General features: G+C 37.8%; 1 protein-coding gene across 2 annotated transcripts in view; it reads left to right on the top strand.

Annotated features, from left to right (window-relative positions):
- Positions 1-11,082: 11,082 nt before the first annotated feature.
- Positions 11,083-26,683, top strand: part of LOC144980882 (uncharacterized) — a 42,320-nt gene continuing 26,719 nt past the window's right edge. The window contains exons 1-3 of one of the 2 annotated variants that reach the window (XM_078928775.1): positions 11,143-11,456; positions 11,720-12,132; positions 25,647-26,683. The exon at positions 25,647-26,683 is cut by the window's right edge and continues 210 nt beyond it. In XM_078928775.1, coding sequence (XP_078784901.1) covers positions 25,676-26,683 — 1,008 coding nt within the window. In that variant the 5' untranslated portion in view covers positions 11,143-11,456; positions 11,720-12,132; positions 25,647-25,675. Of the gene's footprint in view, positions 12,133-25,646 lie in introns of both variants that reach the window. The other variant, XM_078928774.1, reaches the window with a different exon arrangement.

The raw sequence follows: 26,683 nt of genomic DNA on the forward strand, positions 1-26,683 counted from the left end.
GTCTACACAGCCAGCACCAACACGCACCGTCAATGTCACCGCTACCACCACCAGACTATTATTAATGCCTAGCTAGCGAGCTACCTATGTACAACAGGTGGTTTCTAGAATGCCTGAATGCCTGCTACATAATACGACCTATCAGTATTATTATTATTACTATTATCATCCATCCAGGACTTGCCTATATTATTATTTCAAAATACCCTGATTAAAAATTATATCTAGAATAAGTGAAGTTTACGCCACTCATATTATTATTATTATTATTATTATTATTATTATTATTATTATTATTATTATTATTATTATTATTATCATTATCATTATTATTATTATTATTATTATTATTATTATTATTATTATTATTATTATTATTATTATTATCATTGTTATTGTTATTGTTATTGTCATTATTATTATTATTATTATTATTATTATTATTATTATTATTATTATTATTATTATTATTATTATTATTATTATTATTATTATTATTATTATTATTATTATTATCATTATTATTATCATTATCATTGTTATTATTATTATTATTATTATTATTATTATTATTAGTATTATTATTATTATTATTATTATCATTCTTATTGTTATCGTTATTATTATTATTATTATTATTATTATTATTATTATTATTATTATTATTATTATTATTATTATTATTATTGTAGACAGCAGCCTATTAGTGATATGCTCTCGGTTTAACAAAATTCTATCAGACTATAAACGTTAAAGTTTAAAGGTTACAAACCGTTTTGTGTGTTGGTATGTTATGTTTCATTTGGCTGGTGGATGTTGTGTGTATTATACTTAAACACATAGTATCAATAGAATGAATGAGGTTGACGTCACTAGGATCTCTGATTGTTTTTAGACCGCCAGTTGGGTGCTGAATTCATTACCAAAGTCCCTCAACTCCAAGCGTACGGCAGCCTACGCAAACTCATGGGCTGACGACACTGACTACAAATGCAATATTAAGTCAAAAGACAAGTTCATGACCACAAAAGAAAACAAAATTCATGAGTTGTATTGATGCTTTGCGTTTTGATAAAATACAACATACACCAGCCGGATATTAGTTACGTACCAGAACACACAAAACTATGTGTAACCTTAAACGTTTATAGTCTGATTGATATGATTTAGTGAAACCTAATAAGTAAAATGGCTGACTAAAAACAATTAAAAAGATTTGAGTCACGCCAATTTGGTTCCATCTACATCGTTAATATTTTGAAATAACGCAATTAAATAAGAAATTAATGAAGATAACGTCACTCGGCTCTTTCGTTTGGTTTTAGACTGCCGGTTGGGTAATGAATTATCACGGATTTCCTTCCAACAGAAGACGTTAAATGTTACACATATATAGTTTTGGGTGTTGGTTTGAACTATCTGGCGGGCAGAACAGATGTGTATATTTTACCAAATTGCATAGCATCCATCTGCAAACATGTCGGAGTGAATAAAAACTTCATACCATTCAAACACACGTAACACTCGTAATTTGTGCGGCTATGTGGTCTTGTGGTATGACACTCGCTCTCGGATCGGAGGTTCCTGGGTTCGAGCCTCGCTCGACGCATAGTTGAGGCCTTGAAAAGGCTCTTTTCTTACATTTTCTCTCCGTACTCAGGTGTAAAATGAGTACCTGGCCGTTAATAGTTATGTCTCTGTCCAAAAAAAAAAAGTAATATCGCCTTAACAGGCGTCATGCCTCGTTCTATTTGTTACGTGTTGCTGTTGGTCAGGGACCTTTTGTAAAGCGCTATCAGCACGTTTAGTGGATATTGCACTATATAAAAGTTCAGCTATTTTATTTATTTTTTTTAATTTCCCGCAGTTTTTCCCGCAGTCTTTAAAATTGCACTGAGAACGTTGTTTTCTACATTTTGGTCACCTTCCCAGACGGATGATTTCCGTTCGCAGTTAAATGACGCTATTAAAAGGTAGCAATAATGTATGTCAAAACACTGGTTCCAATCTCATTGGAAGTGTGATACCAGTCATCCGGAGGACCGGATACATACATTGTGTAATTCATCTTTTGGTCCCAGGACTGGCAGTTTGACGTCATTATTTGGTTTTTGCACCGCCGAGTGAGTTGTCGTTAGTAGAGCTCATGGAAACAAGTTATTTCATTTGTTGAACTATTGAATACAATTCACGATTTGTTTTCTTTTGTGGCAAAAGACTGGCATTTTGACGTCATTTTTTGGTCAGTATCAGGCCATAACTTTAAGAAGGCCACGGTATCAGGCCATAACTTTAAGAAGGCCACGGTCTCAGTGTCAGGCTATAGATAGTTCGAAGATGACGTCACTCAGGCCTTTGTTATTGTTTTTGCCATCCGCGTTTGTGAGTTGTTCTCACTAAACTGTATTAACCAGACTATAAAAGTTCATAGTTACACAGAGTTTGTGTGTTGGTCCGTTATACTTCCGGATGGCAATATTGTGAACTCCTTGGCCAAGCGCATTCTATCAATAATTTAACGATGGCTAAGAGGAGTTCAGGGGTCTGATTCACGAAGCGGGACTACGACGATAGTCCTAGACTAAATCCGTTGTCTCAGACTAAAAGGCGTTGTAAGATATTCATGAAGCCGGACTACGCGAAGTCTCAGACTAAACGAGGGACTAAACGGGTGAAATTTACACCCGCGATTTAGCAGGTGTAAATATCGTAGTCTGAGACTAAATTTAAAAATCATAATATGTCCTCTACGCTGGGGAAGTAATTGTACAGCGATTAGAACAAGAATACCCGACAGTTTTTGATTTTATATTTATTTTTATTTATTTATTTATTTATTTATTTATTGGTTTTGTTTATTTTCTTTTCTTTACTTTTCTCGAAGATTCGACAATCGCACATACACTCCTCATCTTGCCCATTCAAAACACTCTGCAGGGACTCCTCCTCGCCCCCCCCCCCCCCCCCCAACACACAGTTTCATAGTAACTTCCTCCTCCTCCTCCTCCTCCTCCTCCTCCTCCTCCTCCTCCTCCTCCTCCTCCTACTACTACTACTACTACTACTACTACTACTACTACTACTACTCCTCCTACTACTACTACTACTACTACTACTACTACTACTACTACTACTACTACTACTACTATTACAACTACTACCATTACAACTACTACCATTACTACTACTACTACTACTACTACTACTACTACTACTACTACTACTACTACTACTACTACTACTACTACTACTACTACTAGTATTACATTTCTTTTATGTCTTTTATCGTCCATTATTTTCTAGAAATTTCACGTCTCTCACTGGCCTTATCATTTCTATCACACCGCGCTAACGATTCGTTCACACTCTAACCATCGTTGAGTACAGACGATGCAATTTATACTGCATTTCATCTTATTTGTTTTCAACGTTTATTTGTTTATTGTTGTGCCGACGAAGGGTTTGTACCTGAAACGCCCATTGTCTGTATTGTTTCCACCGATTCCTCTCCATCATCACTCTTTTGTTAGTATTTTCGGGACCCCATGCTTCAGGCAGCGCCCACCACTCTCTCCTTAGAACAATGCTACACCGTGGATAAGAATCATTTAAGTGCCATCGTTATTTATATTTACTAAAAACATTACACACGCACACACACACACACACACACACACACACACACACACACATTCTCAAACAATTTTTACACCCCTAAACTTGTCTCACACTATTTTTATTTGTGGGGAAAAAACAACAACAAAACAGAACAAAAAAAAAAAAACGATCAAAACAAACACGAAGAAGAAATAGATATGATTTCTGTGCCACTTCGTATGACGCATGCGCAGCTGGAAAAGTAACACATTTCTATGACGTTTTGTGATACGTTTCCGAGGAATCCCCAGTTAAAAATAGATTGACCTCTGTAGTCTGAGACTTCGCAAGCGTAGTCAGAGACTTGATAGTCAGGGACGAAGTCTGACTCCATGAATAGCTTACTTTCGTAGTCTCTGACTTCCCAAAGTCTTAGACTACAAAGTCTCAGACTTTGCTATAGTCTGAGACTAACATAGTCCCGTTCCATGAATCAGACCCCTGAACTGGAAGAGAGAGAGATGTGTAACGCCACGACTACTGCTTCCCATTATAATACATTCATACAAAATGTGATGGAGTAGAATTATACTATGGACTTATTTCTAATCAAATAGTGACGAGGTCAGCTGTCTATGTTTGCTTTTGAGGGTTTTACGGCGCCTGAACACATAACTTAGGTCATTTCAGCGCTAATAAATAGTATGCGCTTGGCTAAGAAGCTCACAACATTGCCATCCGGAAGTATAACGGATCAACACACAAAACTATGTGCCACCATGAACTTTTATAGTCTGGTTAATACAGTTTAATGAGAATTACTCATAAACGCGGATGGCAAAAAAAAAAAAAATAACAAAGACCTGAGTGACGTCATCTTCGTTCTATCTATAAAACGGAAGAAAATGGGATGGTAAAAAACAAAAACAGAAACAACCTAGATTGCAAGTAAAGGCAGACAAGAAAAGAAAGACAAATGTGAACGGTACAAATAGGGAAACAGATGTAGATTTCAAGAGCATACCATCAATGTCTTTTCATTCATTCATTCATCCCATGCCCATGATCTGATGGTCGTTCCGGGGGGATGGGGGGGGGGGGGGGATACACAGGATGCAGCTCTCACCACTTTCCGCCATTCTTCTCTAATTGTTGGCCTTCTCCTAGAGTTCTTCCATCTTCATTCCTGTCCATTCATTGATATTGCCCATCCAAACTCTCCTTTATCCTCCTCTTTATCATCCTCCTTCAAGGATACCGTCATTGTATGTACTTAGTTTGAAATCACTTAAAAGTCTCATCCAGACACACGCATACGATCACACTCAAATGCTTACATTATACTCCTACATTCAAAACAACAAACCTAACAATAAATTGGAGAGACTATTACAACGAAAATAATATCATTTTCCATGCACCCAAGACTATTACTAAACCTTTGACTGTCTCCCTCCTGTCCAAGGACCCCGTCCAGAGAAATTTATGACTAAAACCAAAATAATCTCATTCAAAGACAAAGACAGAAAGCAAGTTGGAAAACAGATAATGATATAGGTAGTATGCGCTTGCTAAGAAGCTGACAACATTGCCATCCGGAAGTATACCGGATCGACACACTAAAACAATGTGTAACCTTAAACGTTTATAGTCCGGTAAATACAGTTTAGTAGTGAGAACTACTCATAAACGCGGATGACAAAAAAAAAATAAATAAATAAATAAAAAAATAATAAAAAAAAAACAATGACAAAGACATGAGTGACGTCAACTTCATTCTATCGATAGAAGGCACAGTATGTGACCTCCCTGCAATGGTAGGTCAGGAACCCCACCCTGCGAGATGAGCTGGTGACAGAAAAGATGAACTGTTCCGAAGCCATGGTGAACATAATATAGATTGACACAAGAACCTTATAGATAGAATGCGCTTGGCCAACGAGTTCACAACATTGCCATCCGGAAGTATAACAGACCAACACACAAAACTGTGTGTATCCATGAACTTTTATAGTCTGGTTAATACAGTTTAGTGAGAACAACTCACAAACGCGGATGCAAAAACAATAAAAAGGCCTGAGTGACGTCATCTGCATACTATCTATAGGACTTACAGTTTGGCGTTATTTTAAAGGTTCATGATGCGTTTAGTGAGTTGTCGTTAGTAGAGCTCAAGGAAACAAGTGATCCATTGGTTGAACTAGTGAATGCAACTCACGATTTGTTTTCTTTTGCGGCCAAAGACTAAGTTAACGATGGCTACGACTGGTTCCATTACTCGAATGACCAATGAGGTGATTTCTCTTCTTCTGTATTTAATATCGTGTGGCTCGGTGGCTCATCTTGTTACAATCAACAATGTAAAGCGTGATCAGTGGTTGGATGGGTGACAGTGATTGCCGTAATTTCTGGTAAGGACGCTATGTCCTTCGGTATGACACTTTACACATAATTAGCCCACTCGACTCAGGTCGTGTGAATGAGTACCTGGCTAAAAGCAGTGACGGATATTGTAAGAGTGTTTTAGTACAAAAATTGACTGAATTTAGTCTGAATTTGTGGGTTGTTTTTTCTTCTTGTATTTTTCCTTGTTGCTTCATCTGACTCCTTTCATACACACTTGTTCAGTATTTATATAGCGCAATATCTAGTAAACGTGCTCAAAGCGTTCGTTTTACTTGGAGCCCATAGCTAACAGCAACTGTGTTAGGATATATTTTTATTACAATTTTCTATTTCCGACAGAGATAATACTGTGAACGACCGGGTACTCATGTTAGAGAGAGAGAGAGAGAGAGAGAGAGAGAGAGAGAGAGAGAGAGAGAGAGAGGGAGAGAGCGGGAGAGAGAGAGAGAGAGAGAGAGAGAGAGAGAGAGAGGGGGGGGGGGAGGGAGAGAGAGAAACAGGCAGAGAGAGAGAGAGAGAGAGAGAGAGAGAGAGAGAGTGTGTGTGTGTGTGTGTGTGTGTGTGTGTGTCTTGATGTGTTTTTGTCTCTCTGTACAATTATGTGGAACGATCGTGTGCGCTAAGCTAAAACTCACAACATGGCCATCCGGAAATATAAAGGACCAACCCACAAAACTATGGGTAATCTTGTTCGTTTATAGTCTGGTTAAGACAATTTGATGAAAATTACTCATGAACATAGATCGAAAAAAAAACATTAACAAAGACCTGAGTGACGTCATCTTCATTCTCTCTAAATGGATGGATGGATGAGTAATGGTAGGAGCTGAGCATTGGCCTGTGTTCAAGATCATAAATGACGGATGATTTATAGATAGAATGCGCTTGGCCAAGGAGTTCATAACATTGCCATCCGGAAGTATAACGGACCAACACACAAAACTCTGTGTAACCATGAACGTTTATAGTCAGGTTAATACAGTTCAGTGAGCATTACTCTTAAACGCGGATGGCAAAAGACAATAACAAAGACCTGTGTGACGTCATCTTCGAACTATCTATAATCTATATTGAATTGTTTCAAAATTAATTGAATTCAGTTATTTTAATGATGGGACTGGTAGAGTTATAAATTACTGGCGGGGGGAGGGGGAGATTATTATGTCTGGTATTCAATGGTCGCAGACAATATCCAACTTGAGCTTTAACTTGAGCTTTTATATAGCGCAATATCCACTAAACGTGCTCAAAAGGGTCCCTGACAAACAGCAACACAAAACATGTGGGACATGTCATGACGCCTGTTAGGCCAGGTACTCATTTTACATCTGAGTACGGTGACAGAATGTGGGTAAAGAGCCTTTTCCAAGGACTCAACAATGCGCCGAGCGAGGCTCGATCCCATGACCTTCCGTTGACATCGCTCTACTGCAAGACCTCGCCCTACGTATCTACCTAGAGTCGCAGTGTGACTTCAGAGCTGAGAGGACATGATCTTCTCAGTACGTCAGCTCCAGGAGAAATGCCGAGAACTGCAGATGTCCCTCTACATTGTATTTATTGATCTGATGAGACCAACATCATACAGGGCGCAAACCATCGTTTCTTGAGACGGAAGGATGCCAACTACTCATAAACGTGGATGGCAAAAAGCAATAATAAAAGATCCGAGTCACGTCATCTTTATTCTATCTCTATACAAATTGCCTAGATTAAGTGAAAAATATTACGGCCCCTTGGCATGGCGGTGACCAAAGACGACTAAATTGGTCTCATACAATAAACCACCTCCTTCGTCGCTATGAGGAAACTAAGAATCAGAGTCAGGCAAAGAAGCTGTCGTACAAGGGATGCAAGGAACCGTATCGTCTAGGACTGTTCAATTCCGTCTTTCGGAAGCTGGTTATGTATGCTGAAGACATCATAATGGACGTAATTGGACACCCTTCGGCATCTGTTTTTGACCAACGTTCACATCGGATAGGCTAACAACAGTGGATGGGTGTCCTTTTCTCGGATGATAGTTGACGGTCGATTACGGGTGTGGAGGAGACAAGGGGAGGAGCGTCATTCGGATGCTTGTGTGATTCAGCATGATCATCTGCATACTATCTATAGATAGTATCCGCTTGGCCAAGAAGCTCACAACATTGCAATCTGCTTGGCCAAGAAGCTCACAACATTGCAATCTGGAAATATAACGGACCAACACATAAAACTATGTGTAACCATGAACGATTATAGTCTGGTTAATACAGTTAGCAGGTCTGATAACGGAGCACAATAATTAAGGGCTTAATTTTAACATTGTTGTAATGGACAAAATTTTGCGTTGGTTTGAGAGTATTTCGATTATAACAATGAACCCAATAATCATTTAGGTTATCAGACCTGCAAATCTGTACACGTCGTTGTAGGCAATGTCATAGATGGTTGGTTGCTGTGCCACTGTGCCACATTACCTATCATTTTTTCTATCTGTCAATCTCATCCTCCACTGTGTATTTTTATCATACTACGTCAGTTCTCGTTAAAATATTTCACACTCTTATTCAATCACATTCAACGTATAGATAGTTATAAGATGACGTCACTCAGGTCTTTGTTATTGTTTTTTGCCATCCGCGTTTATGAGTAATGCTCACTGAACTGTATTAACCCGCCTATAAACGTTCATGGATACACACAGTTTTGTGTGTTGGTCCGTTATACTTCCGGATGGCAATGTTATGAGCTTCTTAGCCAAGCGCATACTATCTATAGATAGAATGCGCTTGGCCAAGGAGTTCACAACATTGCCATCCGGAAGTATAACGGACCAACACACAAACTCTGTGTCACCATGAACTTTTATAGTCTGGTTAATACAGTTTAGTGAGAACAACTCACAAACGCGGATGGCAAAAACAATAACAAATGCCTGAGTGACGTCATCTGCATACTATCTATAGATAGTATCCGCTTGGCCAAGAAGCTCACAACATTGCAATCTGCTTGGCCAAGAAGCTCACAACATTGCAATCTGGAAATATAACGGACCAACACATAAAACTATGTGTAACCATGAACGATTATAGTCTGGTTAATACAGTTTAGTGAGAATTACTCATAAAAGCGACCTGAGTGACGTCAACTTCATACTGTCAATAGATAGTGTGCGCTTGGCTAAGAATACTGTCAATAGATAGTGTGCGCTTGGCTAAGAACTCACAACATTGCCATCCGGAAGTATAACGGACATAACTGTGTGTAACCTTAAATGTCTATAGTCTGGTTAATACAGTTTAGTGACTGTAATATGCTTCAACAGTCATAACGTCACTTCCTCGTAATGACGCAGAGTAATTTAGTAATTGGTTCTAAACTAATGGAACAATGGTGGACGCCCTTATGAAATACTTCTCCGACGAGCATAAAAGTGTATCCAAAGGAAAAAAAAAACATTATAAATCTGATCATGTTTTGAATTTTATACATTCTGATCAAATTATGGCATGTGAAAAAGTTCTAGCCAGCATGAAGAATAAAAAGTACCGATTTTCTTTGTTTAGAACCAAGCTGCTGGCTACTGGGTGGACATGACATCAGGCTATTGAATCCTATAACTACAGGGGAATCTCTCTACTGAGCGTTGTGGGTAAAGTCTTTGCGCGCGTTGACATCGCTCTACTGCAAGACCTCGCCCTACGTATCTACCTAGAGTCGCAGTGTGACTTCAGAGCTGAGAGGACATGATCTTCTCAGTACGTCAGCTCCAGGAGAAATGCCGAGAACTGCAGATGTCCCTCTACATTGTATTTATTGATCTGATGAGACCAACATCATACAGGGCGCAAACCATCGTTTCTTGAGACGGAAGGATGCCAACTACTCATAAACGTGGATGGCAAAAAGCAATAATAAAAGATCCGAGTCACGTCATCTTTATTCTATCTCTATACAAATTGCCTAGATTAAGTGAACAATATTACGGCCCCTTGGCATGGCGGTGACCAAAGACGACTAAATTGGTCTCATACAATAAACCACCTCCTTCGTCGCTATGAGGAAACTAAGAATCAGAGTCAGGCAAAGAAGCTGTCGTACAAGGGATGCAAGGAACCGTATCGTCTAGGACTGTTCAATTCCGTCTTTCGGAAGCTGGTTTGGTATGCAGAAGACATCATAATGGACGTAATTGGACACCCTTCGGCATCTGTTTTTGACCAACGTTCACATCGGATGGGCTAGACAACAGTGGATGGGTGTGCTTTTCTCGGATGATAGTTGACGGTCGATTACGGGTGTGGAGGAGACAAGGGAAGGAGCGTCATTCGGATGCTTGCGTGATTCAGCATGATCACTTGGGTAGAAGCAACTCCATGTGTGGGGTGGATTTAACTTTCACCACCAATTCCCTCTCCATGTTTTCCACGAGTAGACATTCTTTGAACATGTTTAACCGTGGAGGTTGAGGTCATACATCGTACTGAAGGAAGTTTGCTGCCAAACATTGTTTCTCCTTGAATTTTGCTGTTTATTTATCTTATTCTCACTTTCTTTGGTAATTCATAGCCATAAAGTCCACGGAAACGGAGTTTATAACGGATTTTAAAGCGTGATACGTATAATAGTTATTGCTTACTATCCTTTGACTGGGATGATAGTCTATCGCAAAGTTCTTGCCGCCTGATCTAAAAGACCCAGCTACCCATTCACTGCTGAGTAGACAGGCAGGGCGATCGGAAAAAATCTCGACTGCACCTGGGACCGATCTTGGGTGGTCCCGTTGCTTGTAACGCGAATGCTCTACCAACTGAGCTATATCTGAACCCCGAATTTGTTTATCTATTTTTGCCAAAATTAACGAATAGAAGGCTTTTTTTCTACTTAAAACAACTGAGCATTGTCACCTTATTCGTCCTCATGGATGTCCTACCTGATAATTGAAAACTTATACATATTTCAATATAATTTCAATCAAAAATGCATTCCCATTTAAGCGGGTTAAAATACCGCATGAAAAAAAAATATATAACTTATATTAAATTCCATTTTTGTCGTGTCATGGGTTAATGTGTGTTTTGTCGATGGGTGAGTGGTGGGTGGGTGGGTGGTGGCGGATGATGTAGCTGGTGTAATAGGTAGGTAGGTAGTCGATGGCAGTAGGTATTGGTGGTGTGGTGGAAGTTGAAGGGATTGAATCATAGCCAACGTCAGTACATGTATATTACCCGAAACAATCAGACCCACAGATCCTGGGTATTACTCACAATTTTAACACAGGCTGTTGAAATATTATTATTAATATGCATGGTGTCGTCGTCAAGTGTATCAATGCTATTCTTTTAATACGGAAGTAAAGTGTGATGTCATAAAAGTGGTTCCTATTTCATTGGAAGAGTAAAACTACTCTTCTGGAGGACTGGATATTCATATGCCTTGTGTAATTCATGCTCTGGTGTCAGAATGATGTTATCTTTTTTTCTAGTCTAAATATATGCTAATCGTCCATAAACATCCTCCATCCTCGCTCTTTTACGTCCCGTAGTCCTGAGAATCTGCCTCTATACATCTTTTACTAAAATAGTTATGTCACCTTTATGTAACCTATTCATTATAAGTGCTCCAAAGGACTGGTTATATACCCACTCCCAATGATATAGGAACCAAAAGATTAGAGGGTTTGATCTCATTACTTTTCTTCCCTTTTCCTCGTATTATTGTGTCAATGTAGTGTGATAAATGCTCTCAAGCTGTGGGGCTGACTGATTTGGCTGTTCGGCATGTACTGAAGTGTGGCTATAGGTTAGATGGTATCATATTTCTGTGTTGGATTCACTGACTGGGACGAGGGACTGACTCATTTGATCTGTTGGATGGAATACTAGATTATTGAGGTCTTCATGCATGACTCGACGATCACTCAGTCTAAACGAAAAACAATATCATTTTTCTATAATGTCCCAAAAATAAAAGAGATTTGAATAAGTTCATGATCAGTTAATGTGCGCTTATTGGCGCTAATTTTTCTTTGATTTCTTAATTTCTAAAATTGTGATTATCATCGTAACCGTTGAGGATGGAGTATGCGTGTGTAACACGATTTGGATACCATGTGTGTGACTTGTTTTCATTCGATAGACTAAGGTAAATATCTATTCCTGATTGAGTCCGACGTGCACGCATTTACAGGTCTGATAACTCAAAAATGTTTTGGGCTCATTGTTTGTTGTTATAGAAATAGTCTCAGACCAACGCAAAACATCGGGCTCTTTTAAAAGACGTGGTCCATGTCGAGCGGAGTAATTTTACCGATGTATTATGAATATATTTGCATATTTGAATATTTGAATCAGGAGTGGTAGAAACAGCCCCCCCCCCCCCCCCATCCCTTCTATATTCCGGATTAAAAAAAAAACAACAAAAGAAAAAAAAACAATGAGAAAACAGAAAAAAAAAGAAAAATTAACCACAAAATGCTCTCTTTTTCTCTCTCTTCCCCTGCCTTCAAGAGAAAAAAATACAAAAATTCCAATGCGACAACTCGGTTGCTTGGCAATTATTATCGCTAAAATTACTGCGCTCTACAGGGACTAACCACGTCTTTTAGATAGTGCCAAATTTTATCCAATATCAAGTCAAGCCTATAATTATTGCGTTCGGTTATCCTACTTGCAAAATTTGTTCACATCGGTTTCAACCCAACAGTTTCGTTTTTTGTAACATAATAATATCGCATCTTCTTTCTGAATCTGTGACATCAATTTACAGACCTGCCTGCTCCAATGAAAATTTCGTAGAAGTTATTTCGTCGTCGATTTTTAGTAATGTATTTGTGTTTTTGTTGATTTTTTTTCAGTTGGATGAAGAAGGGTTTTATTTGAAGCTGTTCTGTTTATATTTGTTTATTACGTTTGATACAGGCCACAACTTGTAGCAGCTTAGCATCAATATAACGTGATTAGGGAAACTCAATGAGAACTAATCATTAAACAACAAGAACAATAACAAAAAAGAGCTCAGTGAGGCGCTTGTTTCATTCAATTATTGTGTATATTTGATTGTTCGAGCGTTACTGAGCTCTTCGGCAATGGGAAGAAAGCTTTTTTAAAATCTCAGAACACTGGACCCCTAAGGCATTCTGCTCATTATTGAGAATGGCTGAATTAAATTATACAGATAGATACAGATTACAGACAATCTATCAAAATAATATTTTTAGCCCGTTCCGTCACCTTTACTATTAATTTACTTCCGGTCAACTGGCACACATTCCTTAATTCCATACCTATGCTATATTGTTTTGTCATTGGCTGAAGAAGGTTTTTTAAAACCCGAAACGTTCCGTGTTTGATATTTTCTTCTTTTTCGAAGCTGCTACATCATATTCATTTTTGTACATTACTTTCTACTATCCGCAGATTCAAACAACTTAGTATCGACATAATACAGTGTGTTTTTAAAAATTATTATTGACACATTTCAGGTTTGAAGAACTCCAAAGCCATATAGATAGTATGCAGATGACGTCACTCAGGCCTTTGTTATTGTTTTTGCCATCCGCGTTTGTGAGTTGTTCTCACTAAACTGTATTAACAAGACTATAAAAGTTCATGGTTACACAGAGTTTGTGTGTTGGTCCGTTCTACTTCCGGATGGCAATGTTGTGAACTCCTTGGCCAAGCGCATTCTATCTATAAGATTTCATCAAACGGTTTTTTGCCATAGGTGCAGAATTTGTTGAATTTTTTATTGATATAAGATTTAACACTGTGCGCCCTTTGATAGTTTGATTACAACGTCACCTGTAGAAAAGAGTAATTTTGGCATAAATTGTCATTTACTTTCTCGACCCTTGCCGGACAACTAACTCATTGAAAACTTTGCCTTCTCAGATGAAGCATCTTTTTACGTGTTGGGGCATGTAGATACACAAACACAATGTTGGACATTGGAGAAAACAAAAACCAGATGAAGCTATCGAGTGTCGTCGCAAAACAATTCAAACCTGAAATGTGTTTTTTTAAACAAAAAACAAAACAAAACAAAAACAACACACACAAACACACACACACACACTGTGCAATTTTAGTTAGGGTTTGTAAGTACGTTAGTGTGTCACAGACCAATATGACAGATTAGTGGTGTAAAGATGTAGATCTGAAAAAGTGTTTATGAAATAATGCCAGGCAAAGCATGAAAGAAACATACAAGAAGAAAAAAAAAACATCCCAAAAATTCAGCCTGCCTCGACGGAGTTTTGGACCTCGGACTTGATGATTATCGGTAATCAGAAGGTCTGAGGTTCGATTCCCAGTCGAGGACGACTGATCTTTTGAGGATGTTTTTTTTATTTCTCTTCTTGTATTTCTCTCATTCTCGCAGATCAAGAAGATTAAAAAGATTAAAAACAACAAAAAACAAATACACAACCAAAACGGTCCACCACCTTCTCGTTAGTTACGAACCCAAACTTCAGGCAGCCCTCCCCCACCCCCTCCCACACACACAAATAAACCGCTCTCTAATTTGGTATTTGTAACTTTTGATTGATACACAAATACACAAAACATGATGGTAGCTGGTAGGGGAGCGTGTCACAGACTTTTACCAAGATGAGGGTCATTTAAATCAATCGATATTTGAAGGACGAGTGTTCTGGTCAAATTTTAAAATACTGGTTTTTCGGGAGTACGACAGTAGCTAGATAATTAGAACGTAATTTATGTATCAATCAAACATTTACCAGGAGGGTTTCATTCAATTCCATAAGGATAGACCGAGATATCATGTCAACACAGCCAGTATAATGTGTGCCTAATGAGAGATCGTATTATGTTACATTGTGGGTGGTAAGTTACACAAGTAAACAAGCAACAAGACGCTTAAACAAATATTATGTTGTTGATACACACACGTGCACGTGTAAATTGAAATAATATATTTGTTTAAAAACTACACACGTGACAGTATTGTAAGGTTTTATCAATCAACCAGCATAGACAGAATGTGTGAATGTGCTTTTAGACTAAAGGTCTTTTACGGTGATGATGAGTTAGTATAGCAACTTGAGCTTTTATATAGCGCACTATCCACTAAACGTTCTCAAAGCGCTTTACAAAGGATCTCTCGCCAACAGCAACGCGTAACATATAGAACGAGACATGACGCCTGTTAAGCCGATATTACAATTATTTCCGACAGACAACGCTGTTATCGGCCAGGTACTCATTTTACACATGGGTACGGTGAGAGAATGTGAATAATGTAAGCCTTTTCCAAGGACTCAACTATGCCCCGAGTGAGGCTCGAATCCAGGACAATCCGATCAAAAAGAGAGGGTCATACACATCGCCACACATATATTATATGTAATAACAAGGCTTCACATTCTGTCTATGAATGGTCATGATCTATATTACATTTCCATGTGCTCGAGGCCATTCGTCACATTTGCAAACTGTGCTCAAAATGACCCACATAGTGAAAAGTGTTCACAGTTTGAGAAATACCCCACGTTACAATTGGTCATTTTGCTCAGCATGACTCATGAGTATGTTGACAACTTTCATAAACAAAGCACCGTGTTTAGATACATTGAGAAATGTCCAATCGTTGTACAGCAACAAATCATGTGATCGATGACTAAGTTGGACGAAAACATGAATACAGATCGCTCCCATTATTTCAACAAAATTAGAGGAAAGAAAGAAACCAACTTACCAAAAAGCGTCCTAAGCAATATGCGGGTGGCGTGCAGTGTCTTACTCAAGGGAGAAAAAAAAACTTGAGTCTTTTTAAAGAGCGATATCCCCTAACGTGCTCAAGTTGTCTCTAGTTAACAGCAACACTCAACATGTAGGGCGAGACATGATGCCTGTAAGGCGATATTACAATCTTTCAACAGAAAGGATATTATTGTTCATGGCCAGATACTGATTTTACTCCTGGGTATAGTGAGAGAATGTGAGAAAGAGTATTTTCCAAAGACTCAGCTTTGCACGCTCAGACCGAGCCTTGAACGCGGGACAATTATGTCGGAAGGCAAGTGTCATACCACAAGACCACAAAACATAAAGATGATTATCATACAATTGGTTTCAACAGTCGTGACGTCATCTCCCTCGTAATGGCGCATAGTAACTGGTTCTAAACTATCGGAACACAGGCGGACGGCATTTTGAAAAACTTCTTCGACGAGCATAACAGTAACAGTGTATCCAGAGGAGAAAAAACATTATAAATTTTATAAATTTGGTCATGTTTTGATTTGTACACACTCTGATTACATGACATGTGAAAAAGTTCTAGCCAGCATGAAGAATAAAAAGTTCCGATTTTTTTGGTTTAAAACCAAGCTGCTCGTTGTTGGGCGGACGTGACATCAGACTATTGAATCCTATTGGTATATACAGGTAAATGCTGGGGTGAACCGGTTGCAAAAAAGCCGAAATAATCAGGAAAGAATGGGATTATAGATTTTTTTTGTGATTTACAAAAACATATCTATTGTTCTTCATAAATATAACATAAGCTCCTTTATCTTCTCTATCAATTCGGTTTCCGATTATATATAAATTTAAATGACTTATTTGGGTGAATAGCTCTCAGTAAAGACCCTCAAATTGACTATAATAATATGTAAGATATTACGCATAGATTTGTATGTTGATAAGATACATCCTGTGGGCAGAAGAGATGAGTATTCTACCCAAACGCATAACATTAATAGAACGAACAGCTGTCACTGTGATTCAAGCGAGCTGTACATTTATGCTGATCTGACATCTGAATGCAATTATAGGCCTAGTTTAACATTGTTGTAATGGACAATATTTTTCGTCATTTTTTCTTTTTTAAAAAAAAAATTTTTTTAGATATCCATTACGGCAATGAGCAAATAATGAATTGGGTTATCAGACCTGCAAACAAGTGCACGTCGGATTCAATGTATCGGATTTAAACAAAAATTGCTATAGTTATAACATCGCCATTTGAAATGAATGAGAGCGATCTATATTCATTTTTTCGTCCAACCAAGTCATCAATCACATGATTAGTTGCTGTCCAACGATTAGATGTTTCTTCAGAAATGTAAACACGCTGCTTTGTTTATGAAAGTTGTAAGCATACCCATGTGTCAAGCTGAATAAAATGACCAATCGTGATATTTGATATTTCAAAAACTGAATACTTTTCACTTTTTTGGGTCACTTTGAGCACATATTCCAATGTGACCAATGACATCGAGCACATAGAAATGTGATATAGATCATTCCCATTGTGGCCGATCGTGTCGTAATGAGCCTTATGCTAAAAAGTCGATTGTTCGCTGAACTGATCAAATATGAGTTTCGATAAAGGCTTACACTGAAAAAAAAGTATGAGCCTTAAATATACTCATTCTGATCATTGCCACTTTAAACTCAATTTTTATTACCTTGACAAGATTCAGGGGTGAAGCAATACCTGGCTATAGGCAATGATGATAATAATAATAATAATAATAATAATAATAATAATAATAATAATAATAATAATAATAATGATAATAATAATAATAATAATAATAATAATAATAATAATAATAATAATAATAATAATAATAATAATAATAACATTAATGATAATAATAATAGTAATAATAATAATAATAATAATAATAATAATAATAATAATAATAATAATAATAATAATAATAATAATATTAATGATAATAATAATAGTAATAATAATAAAATAATAATAATAATAATAATAATAGTAATAATAATAATAATAATAATAATAATGATAATAATAATATTAATAATAATAATATTAATGATAATAATAATAGTAATAATAATAATAATAGTAATAATAATAATAATATAATAATATAATAATAATCATAATAATAATAATAATAATAATAATAATAATAATAATAATAGTAATAATGATAATAATAATACTTTATTGCACCCCAAAAAGGAACTTTTTTACATACGTGTTATAATTTACACAGTATCATAAATAGATAACGGAAATATGATGTATATATAAATAAGGAGCGCTTTATATAAGGATAATTTCAACACGGTGAAATAGTTAAAATTGTCACTATATATTGACAATTGAAAATATTGCAAATCAAATAAATTAATAAATTAATATTTACATGATTTGGAAGTAAGCAAGCGAAAATAATTATATAAAATGATTATGATTAATGGGATCTGGTAACAGTATTAGTACAAAAAGAACGCCCAACAGGGAACTTTACTGGTAATGTAAGAAATGGATATATGAATCCATAATATGCCATGCAAGAAAATAAATGAAACATTGGGAAGCGAATTTAGCCTATTGAATCCGTGGAACTGGGCTATTTAAATGTCAAATGATTTTGCGGATAATGTGGTCTTGTAGCATGACACTCCCATTCGGAATGAAAGGTCCTGCGTTCGAGCCTACTCGGCGCTTAGTTGAGTCCTTCTCTCACCGTACTCAGGTGCAAACTGACTACCTCTGGCCGTTAACAGCGTTGTCTCTGTCAGTGGATATTGCGCTATATAAAAACTCAATTAAAAAAATGAGTTCAAATGTAAAAAGTAATAAACAAAAATGAATGTAACAGCTTCAGAAAAGAACAAAATATCAAACACGGAACGTGTCTGGTTCAAAACCCTTCTTCAGGCGACGTCTATCTGGTATTTAATAATGTATTTATGTCTTTATTGTTTTTTGTTGTTGACTGGATAAGGGTTTTGTGGCAATGTTGTGAGTTTTTTAGCCAAGCGCACAGCATCTATATTTCCGGATGACAATGTTGTGAGTCTCTTAGCCAAGCGCACAGCATCTACAGGCTTTAAAAACTTTTGACCAGTTAACTGCCTTACTCTGGTAAGACATGTATTTGAAAATTTGTCCAGAAAACTCGTCCTTCAAATATTGATCGACTTCAAATGAAATGACCTTGTGAAGTCCCATGTTTGAGTCTTTTGCCAAAGTGAATTGAAATTGGATTCAATAGTCCGATGTCGCGTCGCCCAGCAACGGCGGCCATCGTGGTTCTAAACAAAGAAAATTGGTACTTTTTATTCTTCATGCTGGCTAGAGCTTTTCATATGTTTTGTGATCAGAATGTGTAAAAGTCAAAACATGATCAGATTTATATTTTTTCCTCCTCTGGATACGCTTTTATGCTCGTCGGAGAAATATTTCATAAAGGCGTCCGCCATTGTTCCGATAGTTTAGAGCCAGTTACTAAGTTACCATTCGTCATTACGAGGGAAGTGACGTTACGACTGTTGAAGCGTATTTGGACGAGTTTTCTGGCCAGGTTTTTTAATACGTGTATTTCCAGAGCACGGCAGTCAACTGGTTAATGCATGTTCTGTGTAACTTACATTCATAGATAATATCATTTTTCAAATGATCACTGTACCTGACCGTGGCCTTCGTCAAGCTATGGTCTGACACTGAACAAAAAATGACGTCAAAATGCCAGTCTTTTGCCACAAAAGAAAACAAATCGTGAGTTTTATTCAATAGTTCAACCAATGAAATAACTTGTTTCCATGAGCTCTACTAACGACAACTCACTAGGCGGTGCAAAAACCAAATGATGACGTCAAACTGCCAGTCCTTTTGGATTTCAGTGTCAGGCTATAACTTAACAATCGCTACGCTCTGAGTGTGGCCTTCGTAAAGTTATGGCCTGATACTGACCAAAAAATGACGTCAAAATGCCAGTCTTTTGACACAAAAGAAAACAAATCGTGAGTTGTATTCAATAGTTCAACCAATGAAATAACTTGTTTCCATGAGCTCTACTAACGACAACTCACTCGACGGTGCAAAAAACAAATAATGACGTCAAACTGCCAGTCCTTTTGGATTTCAGTGTCAGGCTATAACATAACGATGGCTACGCTCTGAGACACAAATTAGTGTCATAGTCAAAATTTGTCAAAAGATAGTTCAAAGATGACGTCACTCAGGTCTTTATTATTGCTTTTTGCCATTCGCGTTTATGAGTAATGCTCACTGAACTGTATTAACCTGACTATAAACGTTCACGGATACACACAGTGTTGTGTGTTGACCCCTTATACTTCCGGATGGCAATTTTTATGAGCTTCTTAGCCAAGCGCATACTATCTATAGATAGAACAAAGTTGACGTCACTCACGTCTTTGTTATTGTTTTTGCCAAATTTGTTTATGAGTAATTCTCACTAAATTGTATTAACCAGACTATAAACGAGTAAGGTTACGCATAGTTTTGTGTGTTGGTTCGTTATACTTCCGGATGGCAATGTTGTGAGCTTCTTAGTCAAGTCTTAGGTTTTTGTTTCTTACCATTCCACAAAATTTAATGTATTGTGTGTGATGAACCCGTGACCACAAGAAGTCGGGGAGAGAAGGCTCTAGTTAGACTAAGGTTTGAAGCGACTTTTTGGGAGTTTGTGGATAGCTATTACGGTAGAGTCACGATCTCCCTGGCCAGACGGAGTTGTCGTACCAGTAAGATCGCGGGTTCGAGCGTGGCCTTCGTAAAGTTATGGCCTGACACTGACCAAAAAATGACGTCAAAATGCCAGTCTTTTGCCACAAACAAATCGTGAGTTGTATTCAATAGTTCAATCAATGAAATAACTTGTTTCCATGAGCACTACTAACGACAACTCACTAGGCGGTGCAAAAACCTAATAATGACGTCAAACTGCCAGTCCTTTTGGATTTCAGTATCAGGCTATAACATAACGATGGCTACGGTTCGAGCCCCCATCGCCGCCGCGAAGTTTGTATTCACTGTTGTATTCTGGCACTTTCCAACTCACTTCATTTCTTGTTATTATCAACATAAGTGCCTGCTCCACTCGCTTTTTTGAATTTCAGATTATAGTGACTTTAAAATCGATTTTTATTTATCTAGATGTCGCTATGTGGTCTTGTGGTATGGCTTTCATATATCGATCAGAAGGTCTTGGGTTCAAGTCCCGCTCTGAGCGGCGCTTAGTTGAGTCATTGGAAAAGGTTCTTTACTCACATTCACTCACCATACGCATGTGTAAAATGAGTACCTACTTGCCCGTAAGCTGTGTTGTCTATGTCTAAAAAAAATTGTAACATCGCCTCTCAGGCGCCATGTGAGTTTGTCTATGTTCCGTGTTGTTATTGGCTAGGGACCTTTCGTAAAGCGCTTTGAGCACGTTTAGTCGATATTGGGCTATATAAATGCTCTAGTTGTTTTTAATTTTTCTAGATCTTTCCGATATTGAAACGGTCAGTCAAATAATAAAGAACTATAAATTAATTTTATTTGAAGTATAAAATAAAAATACATAAAATGAATGATGTTGAGACAACCCTAATTTGAATAATAATAATTTTTATTCACCACAAATAACATATTTTACAACAAGCTCAACTGCGACTAAACCATAAATCCATAATCCAGCAACGCGTGCAATAAAAATGTTGTGGAATCTACGTATTATCTGGGGATCTTCTCGTTTTAAAGTACAATTTCAATCTTTAAAAAAAAGAGCTTTTATATGGCCAATATCCACTAAACGTGCTCAAAGCGCTTTACAAGGGGATCCCAGTCCAACAGCAACATTTAACATTGAGGACGCCTGTAAGGCGATGTTATAATTTTTTTTTCGGACAGAGACAACGCTGTTAAGGGCCAGGTACTCATTTTACACCAATGAATGGTGAGAGAATGTGAGTAAAGAACATTTTCCAAGGACTCAACTAAAATTTTAATTACAAAATGAGAGTTTCTAAAATAATAAATATAGTCATGGAATCGCGTTAGTTTTGGTCATTAAACTTTAAAATTAATTCCTTATTGAACTTCTGGACAGTTTATATTAATCCCATTTTTAAAAACTATCTGCTCCATTTGGAAAAAAAATGTTTTGAGAAGTTGGGCCGCATATTATTGATATAAACTAACAAATTGTCTTCACAATGCACAGGCGAGTAGGTGATTTTTGATTGAAAACCCAATCGTACCAGGTTCAATTCTAGCTGTTCTGAAAATCGTGTGATTATTCTATCAATCAAAGAAAGCACTCTGTTTTGAGAATGTAAATAGATTACAGTTAAAAGAGGGAGATGGATTAGAACGAGAGGAGGAGGAGGAGGAGAAGAAAAAGAAGAAGAAGAAGAAGAAGAAGAAGAAGAAGAAGAAGAAGAAGAAGAAGAAGAAGAAGGAAGAGGAGGAGGAGGAGGAGGAGGAGGAGGAGGAGGAGGATGAGGAGGAGGAGAAGAATAGAAGAAGAAGAAGAAGAAGAAGAAGAAGAAGAAGAAGAAGAAGAAGAAGAAGAAGAAGAAGAAGAAGAAGAAGAAGAAGAGCTTTGGTCACACCAAATGTTTTCATCCACAATGTGGGACCGAGTCTCGTCTTGGCAAAAAAAGTCAAGCAGTGTTAAGCGTGATCAGTAACCTTGTTGGTTATAGTGATCGTGAAACATTCTGGTTCAGGAGTTGTGTTCTAATGAAAGGTACTTTACCACACTCGACATAGCTTGGAATGAGTAACTGGCTTTCATCATTGGCTGATATTGTTTGTACTAAGAAAATCCCTAACAGGCGACTGATACTGCATGAAATAAAATGTTTTAACATGACCTGCTTGTGGAAGAAATTAAAAATTGTAATGTGCATTTAGCATGGCAAAACCATGGCCTGACACTGACCAACAAAGTAACGTCAAAAACCAAGTCTTGAGCCACAAAAGAAAACAAATCGTGAGTTGTATTCAACTCTTCAACCAGTGGGATCACTTGTTTCCTCGAGCTCTACTAAAGACAACTACTGGGCGGCCCACAAACCTAAAGATGACGTCAAAATTTGGGTCTCCGTGGGTTTTAGCGTAGCCATCGTTATGTTATAGCCTGACACTGAAATCCAAAAGGACTGGCATTTTGACGTCATTATTTGGTTTTTGTACCGTCTAGTGGGTTGTCGTTAGTAGAGCTCATGGAAACAAGTTATTTCATTGGTTGAACTATTGAATACAACTCAGGATTTGTTTTCTTTTGTGGCAAAAGACTGGCATTTTGACGTCATTTTTTGGTCAGTATCAGTACGAAGGCCACTGTTCTAGTGTCAGATACTATGCGCTTGGCTAAGAAACTCACAACATTGCATCCGGAGGTATAACGGACCAACACACAGGTCTATGTGTAACATTGGACATTTATAGTCTGGTTAATACAGTTTAGTGAGAATTACTCATAAACGTGGATGGCAAAAAACATTAACAAATGCCGGAGTGACGTCAACTTCGATCTATCTATACACAAAACTATATGTAACCTTAAACGTTTATAGTCTGGTTAAAACAGTTAAGTTAGAATTACTCATAAACATGAATGGCAAAAAACAAAAAACAAAGGCCTACGTGAAAGGAGTGCGCCAGGGATGTGTTATGTCTCCTTGCTTGTTTAATTTATACACAGAGTCTATTTTTCGGCAAGTAGAAACAGCACAAGGGTTGAAGGTTGGTGGCCACAACATCAACAATTTACGTTACGCTGACGATACTGTCCTGTTGGCGGAAAGTAAGGAAGACCTACAGAAGCTACTTTCAAAAGTGAACGAAGAGAGTAAAGAAAATGGGCTGTTCATGAATGCGAAGAAGACAAAAACAATGGTGATAACAAAAAAAGAAAGAGCCCATAGACATAGATATAGAAATAGAAGAGTGTCCAGTGGAACAAGTAAAGGAGTTCACGTACTTGGGGCAGTTGGTAACATCCGATGCAAAGTCTGACAAAGAGATCAGGAGACGAATAATGCTGGCCAAAAACGCGTTCATGAAACTAAAGCCAATCCTCACCAACACAAATATCTCCATCAGAACACGAATGAGATGCACCAAATGCTATGTGTGGTCCATTTTCTTTTATGGTTGTGAAACGTGGACACTAACCGCACAGACAGAACAACGAATTGAAGCTTTTGAGATGTGGACGTACAGGAGAATGCTGAAAATACCTTGGACAGCAAGAAAAACAAACAGCGAAGTCCTCGACCTAATGGGCCAAAAACAAAAAGAACTTCTTTTGACTGTGAAGCACAAAAAGCTGTCATATTTTGGACATATGCGAAGACATGATAGTCTCGAAAAAAGGATAATGGAGGGAAGAATTGAAGGAAAGAGAGGCAGAGGAAGACAAAGGAAATCCTGGACAGATGGCATCAAGGAAGCTACAGGACGGCGCATTGCAGACTGTAACGAGGCTGCAATGGACCGTGAAGGATGGAAGGCCATGACATCCGACCTCTGGAAAGAGATGGAACCCGGGTAACGTGACGTCAACTTCGTTCTTTCTATTAGCTCTAAAACAATACGATACGTTACGACACTTAGATAGCCACGCCTCGAGGACAGTCGTCATACTGTAAACAATGACAATGACTGGTTGGCATAGCAAACCACACAGGTTTGACTATCGGTGGTATATGTATAGGTAAAATACCCACTGTTCTACCGCTTGATTAATAGAACCGACACAGAAAACTATGTGTAAATTCAAACTTTTATAAGATGATCGATGGCCAAGCGCATTCTATCTATAGATAGTATGCGCTTGGCTAAGAAGCTCATAACATTGCCATCCTGAAGTATAACGGACCAACACACAAAACTGTGTGTATCCATGAACGTTGAAAGGCAGGTTAATACAGTTCAGTGAGCATTACTCATAAACTCGGATGGCAAAAAGCAATAACAAAGACCTGAGTGACGTCATCTTCCAACTATCTATATCATTCACGTTATTGTTTGTAAACAACCTAATATGTTTTTTCCGAGCACATGTTAAGGTGTGTCACAAATTCCATGTTTTGATTGGTCAAAAATCTTCTGGTCAATTTCATAAAATGAATAAGTTGATCTTAAAATTGAATTTCATGACTCCGGCGAATGTCTTCCTCCCACTTGTATAACATTCTTAAACCTGATATTGTAAGATCATAAATTCGGGTCTTAAAATATTTGAAAAAGCATTTAAATTGATCGATGTATCAAAGGATTGAAACCCCAACGTGTATTTACAATGGGCATGATCTATATTAACTTTCCATGTGCTCGAGGTCATTGGTCACATTTCAAAATATTCTCAAAGTGACCCACATAGTGAAAAGTGTTCACAGCTTTTTAAATATCTAACATCACGATTGGTCATTTTATTCAGCTAAACACATGGGTGTGTTTAAAACTTTGTTAAGATATATCCAATTGTTGGACAGCAACAAATCATGTGATTGATGACCTGGTTGGACGAAAACATGAATATAGATCGCTCCCATTGTTAATTACTTAAATCTAAAAAAGAGAATCGTGCCTTAAAATATTTGATAAATTGTTTGAATCGATCGATGTGTCAAATTACCTGGGGGAGGGGGGAGTTTAAAGCTCAATTTCTTTGCGATTTACGATTTTCCAGATTTTTTTTTCCATTTTAAGAATTAATTCCTTTTCCCCTTTGAAAGTTAATCTTCCTATTGAATTTCAAATAAAAGAATTAATCTTACAAAATAACCTTTCGAGACTATATGTCGCAAATGTATAGTGCTATTTTTCTTTTTTTCATTGTCGTTTTTTTCTCCATATTATCTGTTAACGTAGATAATTACTTTCTATATCAACAGACCATTCTAGCTGATCGTGTAACTGTGCGATGACGTCGGAGATCCTCCCCAACCAAGGGGAGGTAAATCTCGAGGACTGTGTCAATAGTGTAAGCTATGTCCGGATTAATGGGAAAATCAGGTATTTCGGTGAAAAGGGCAACGCATTTTTGCTCAGTGATGCAGCCCCAATCATGTGTGCACACTCCATGCCAGAGTTATCAAAGGTCACTGATGACAATGTCAAGGATATGCGACGTGGTCGTCTCGGACACGTTCTTGACCCAGGCGACACAGAGTTCATAGCGTCTTCAACGTGCTCCATCGTCGAATCTTACACAGCTGCGTCCGTAAGAGCCTCATCCCCATCATTATCGACTTCATCATCATCACCATCGTCAACGTCATCTTCAACGTGTTCATCATCAGCGTCTACTCCGACTGGTCGAGGTTCACCAGAAGCGACACCTCCTCCTTTCAAGGCCCCAAACCCATTGGACGTTGGGCTGCCTCTCAAACTACCAAGACCCCCAGCCGCGCATCTTCCACCCCCGTTACCAAAACGGCCTCCTTGTGGACCACCAACAACCCAACGATCCCCTTCAGTTACCAACAAGTTTGCTTTCCCACCGACACAACGGCGTTTTACTTTATCCTCAATTCCAGAAAAATCTTTAGACAAACTTCACCGAAATAATGATAGCAGCAAAGACAGTAAAACAGTCGATAAGGGCAGCGCAGAGATACCTTCCACCTTCAAAGAAACTCGCTCCCATAGCTTATCGTCATCTTCCAGTGACAACTGTCATTCTCAAAAACACACAGTTTCTTCTCCAACTTTCTACAGAAGCTCTGGAACTCTTACCGTTTCCATATCACGTGATTCTTCACCTAGACAGGGAAGTCTTTCTTCTCCAACTGGTCCGCTCACGCCCCCTATTGTTTCCTCCTCATCTTCTTCGGCTTCGTCTCCGCCTCTTTCTTCTTCCGCTCCTGGAAGGTCATCAGTCCTGGTCCAGCTGAAGAAGCCGTCGACCAACCTAATCCTAGCAGCGGCT

Source organism: Berghia stephanieae, chromosome 10 (assembly GCF_034508935.2).
Source record: "Berghia stephanieae isolate SIO BIC M18660-M18661 chromosome 10, UCSD_Bste_1.3, whole genome shotgun sequence".
Classification (NCBI taxonomy): domain Eukaryota; kingdom Metazoa; phylum Mollusca; class Gastropoda; order Nudibranchia; family Aeolidiidae; genus Berghia; species Berghia stephanieae.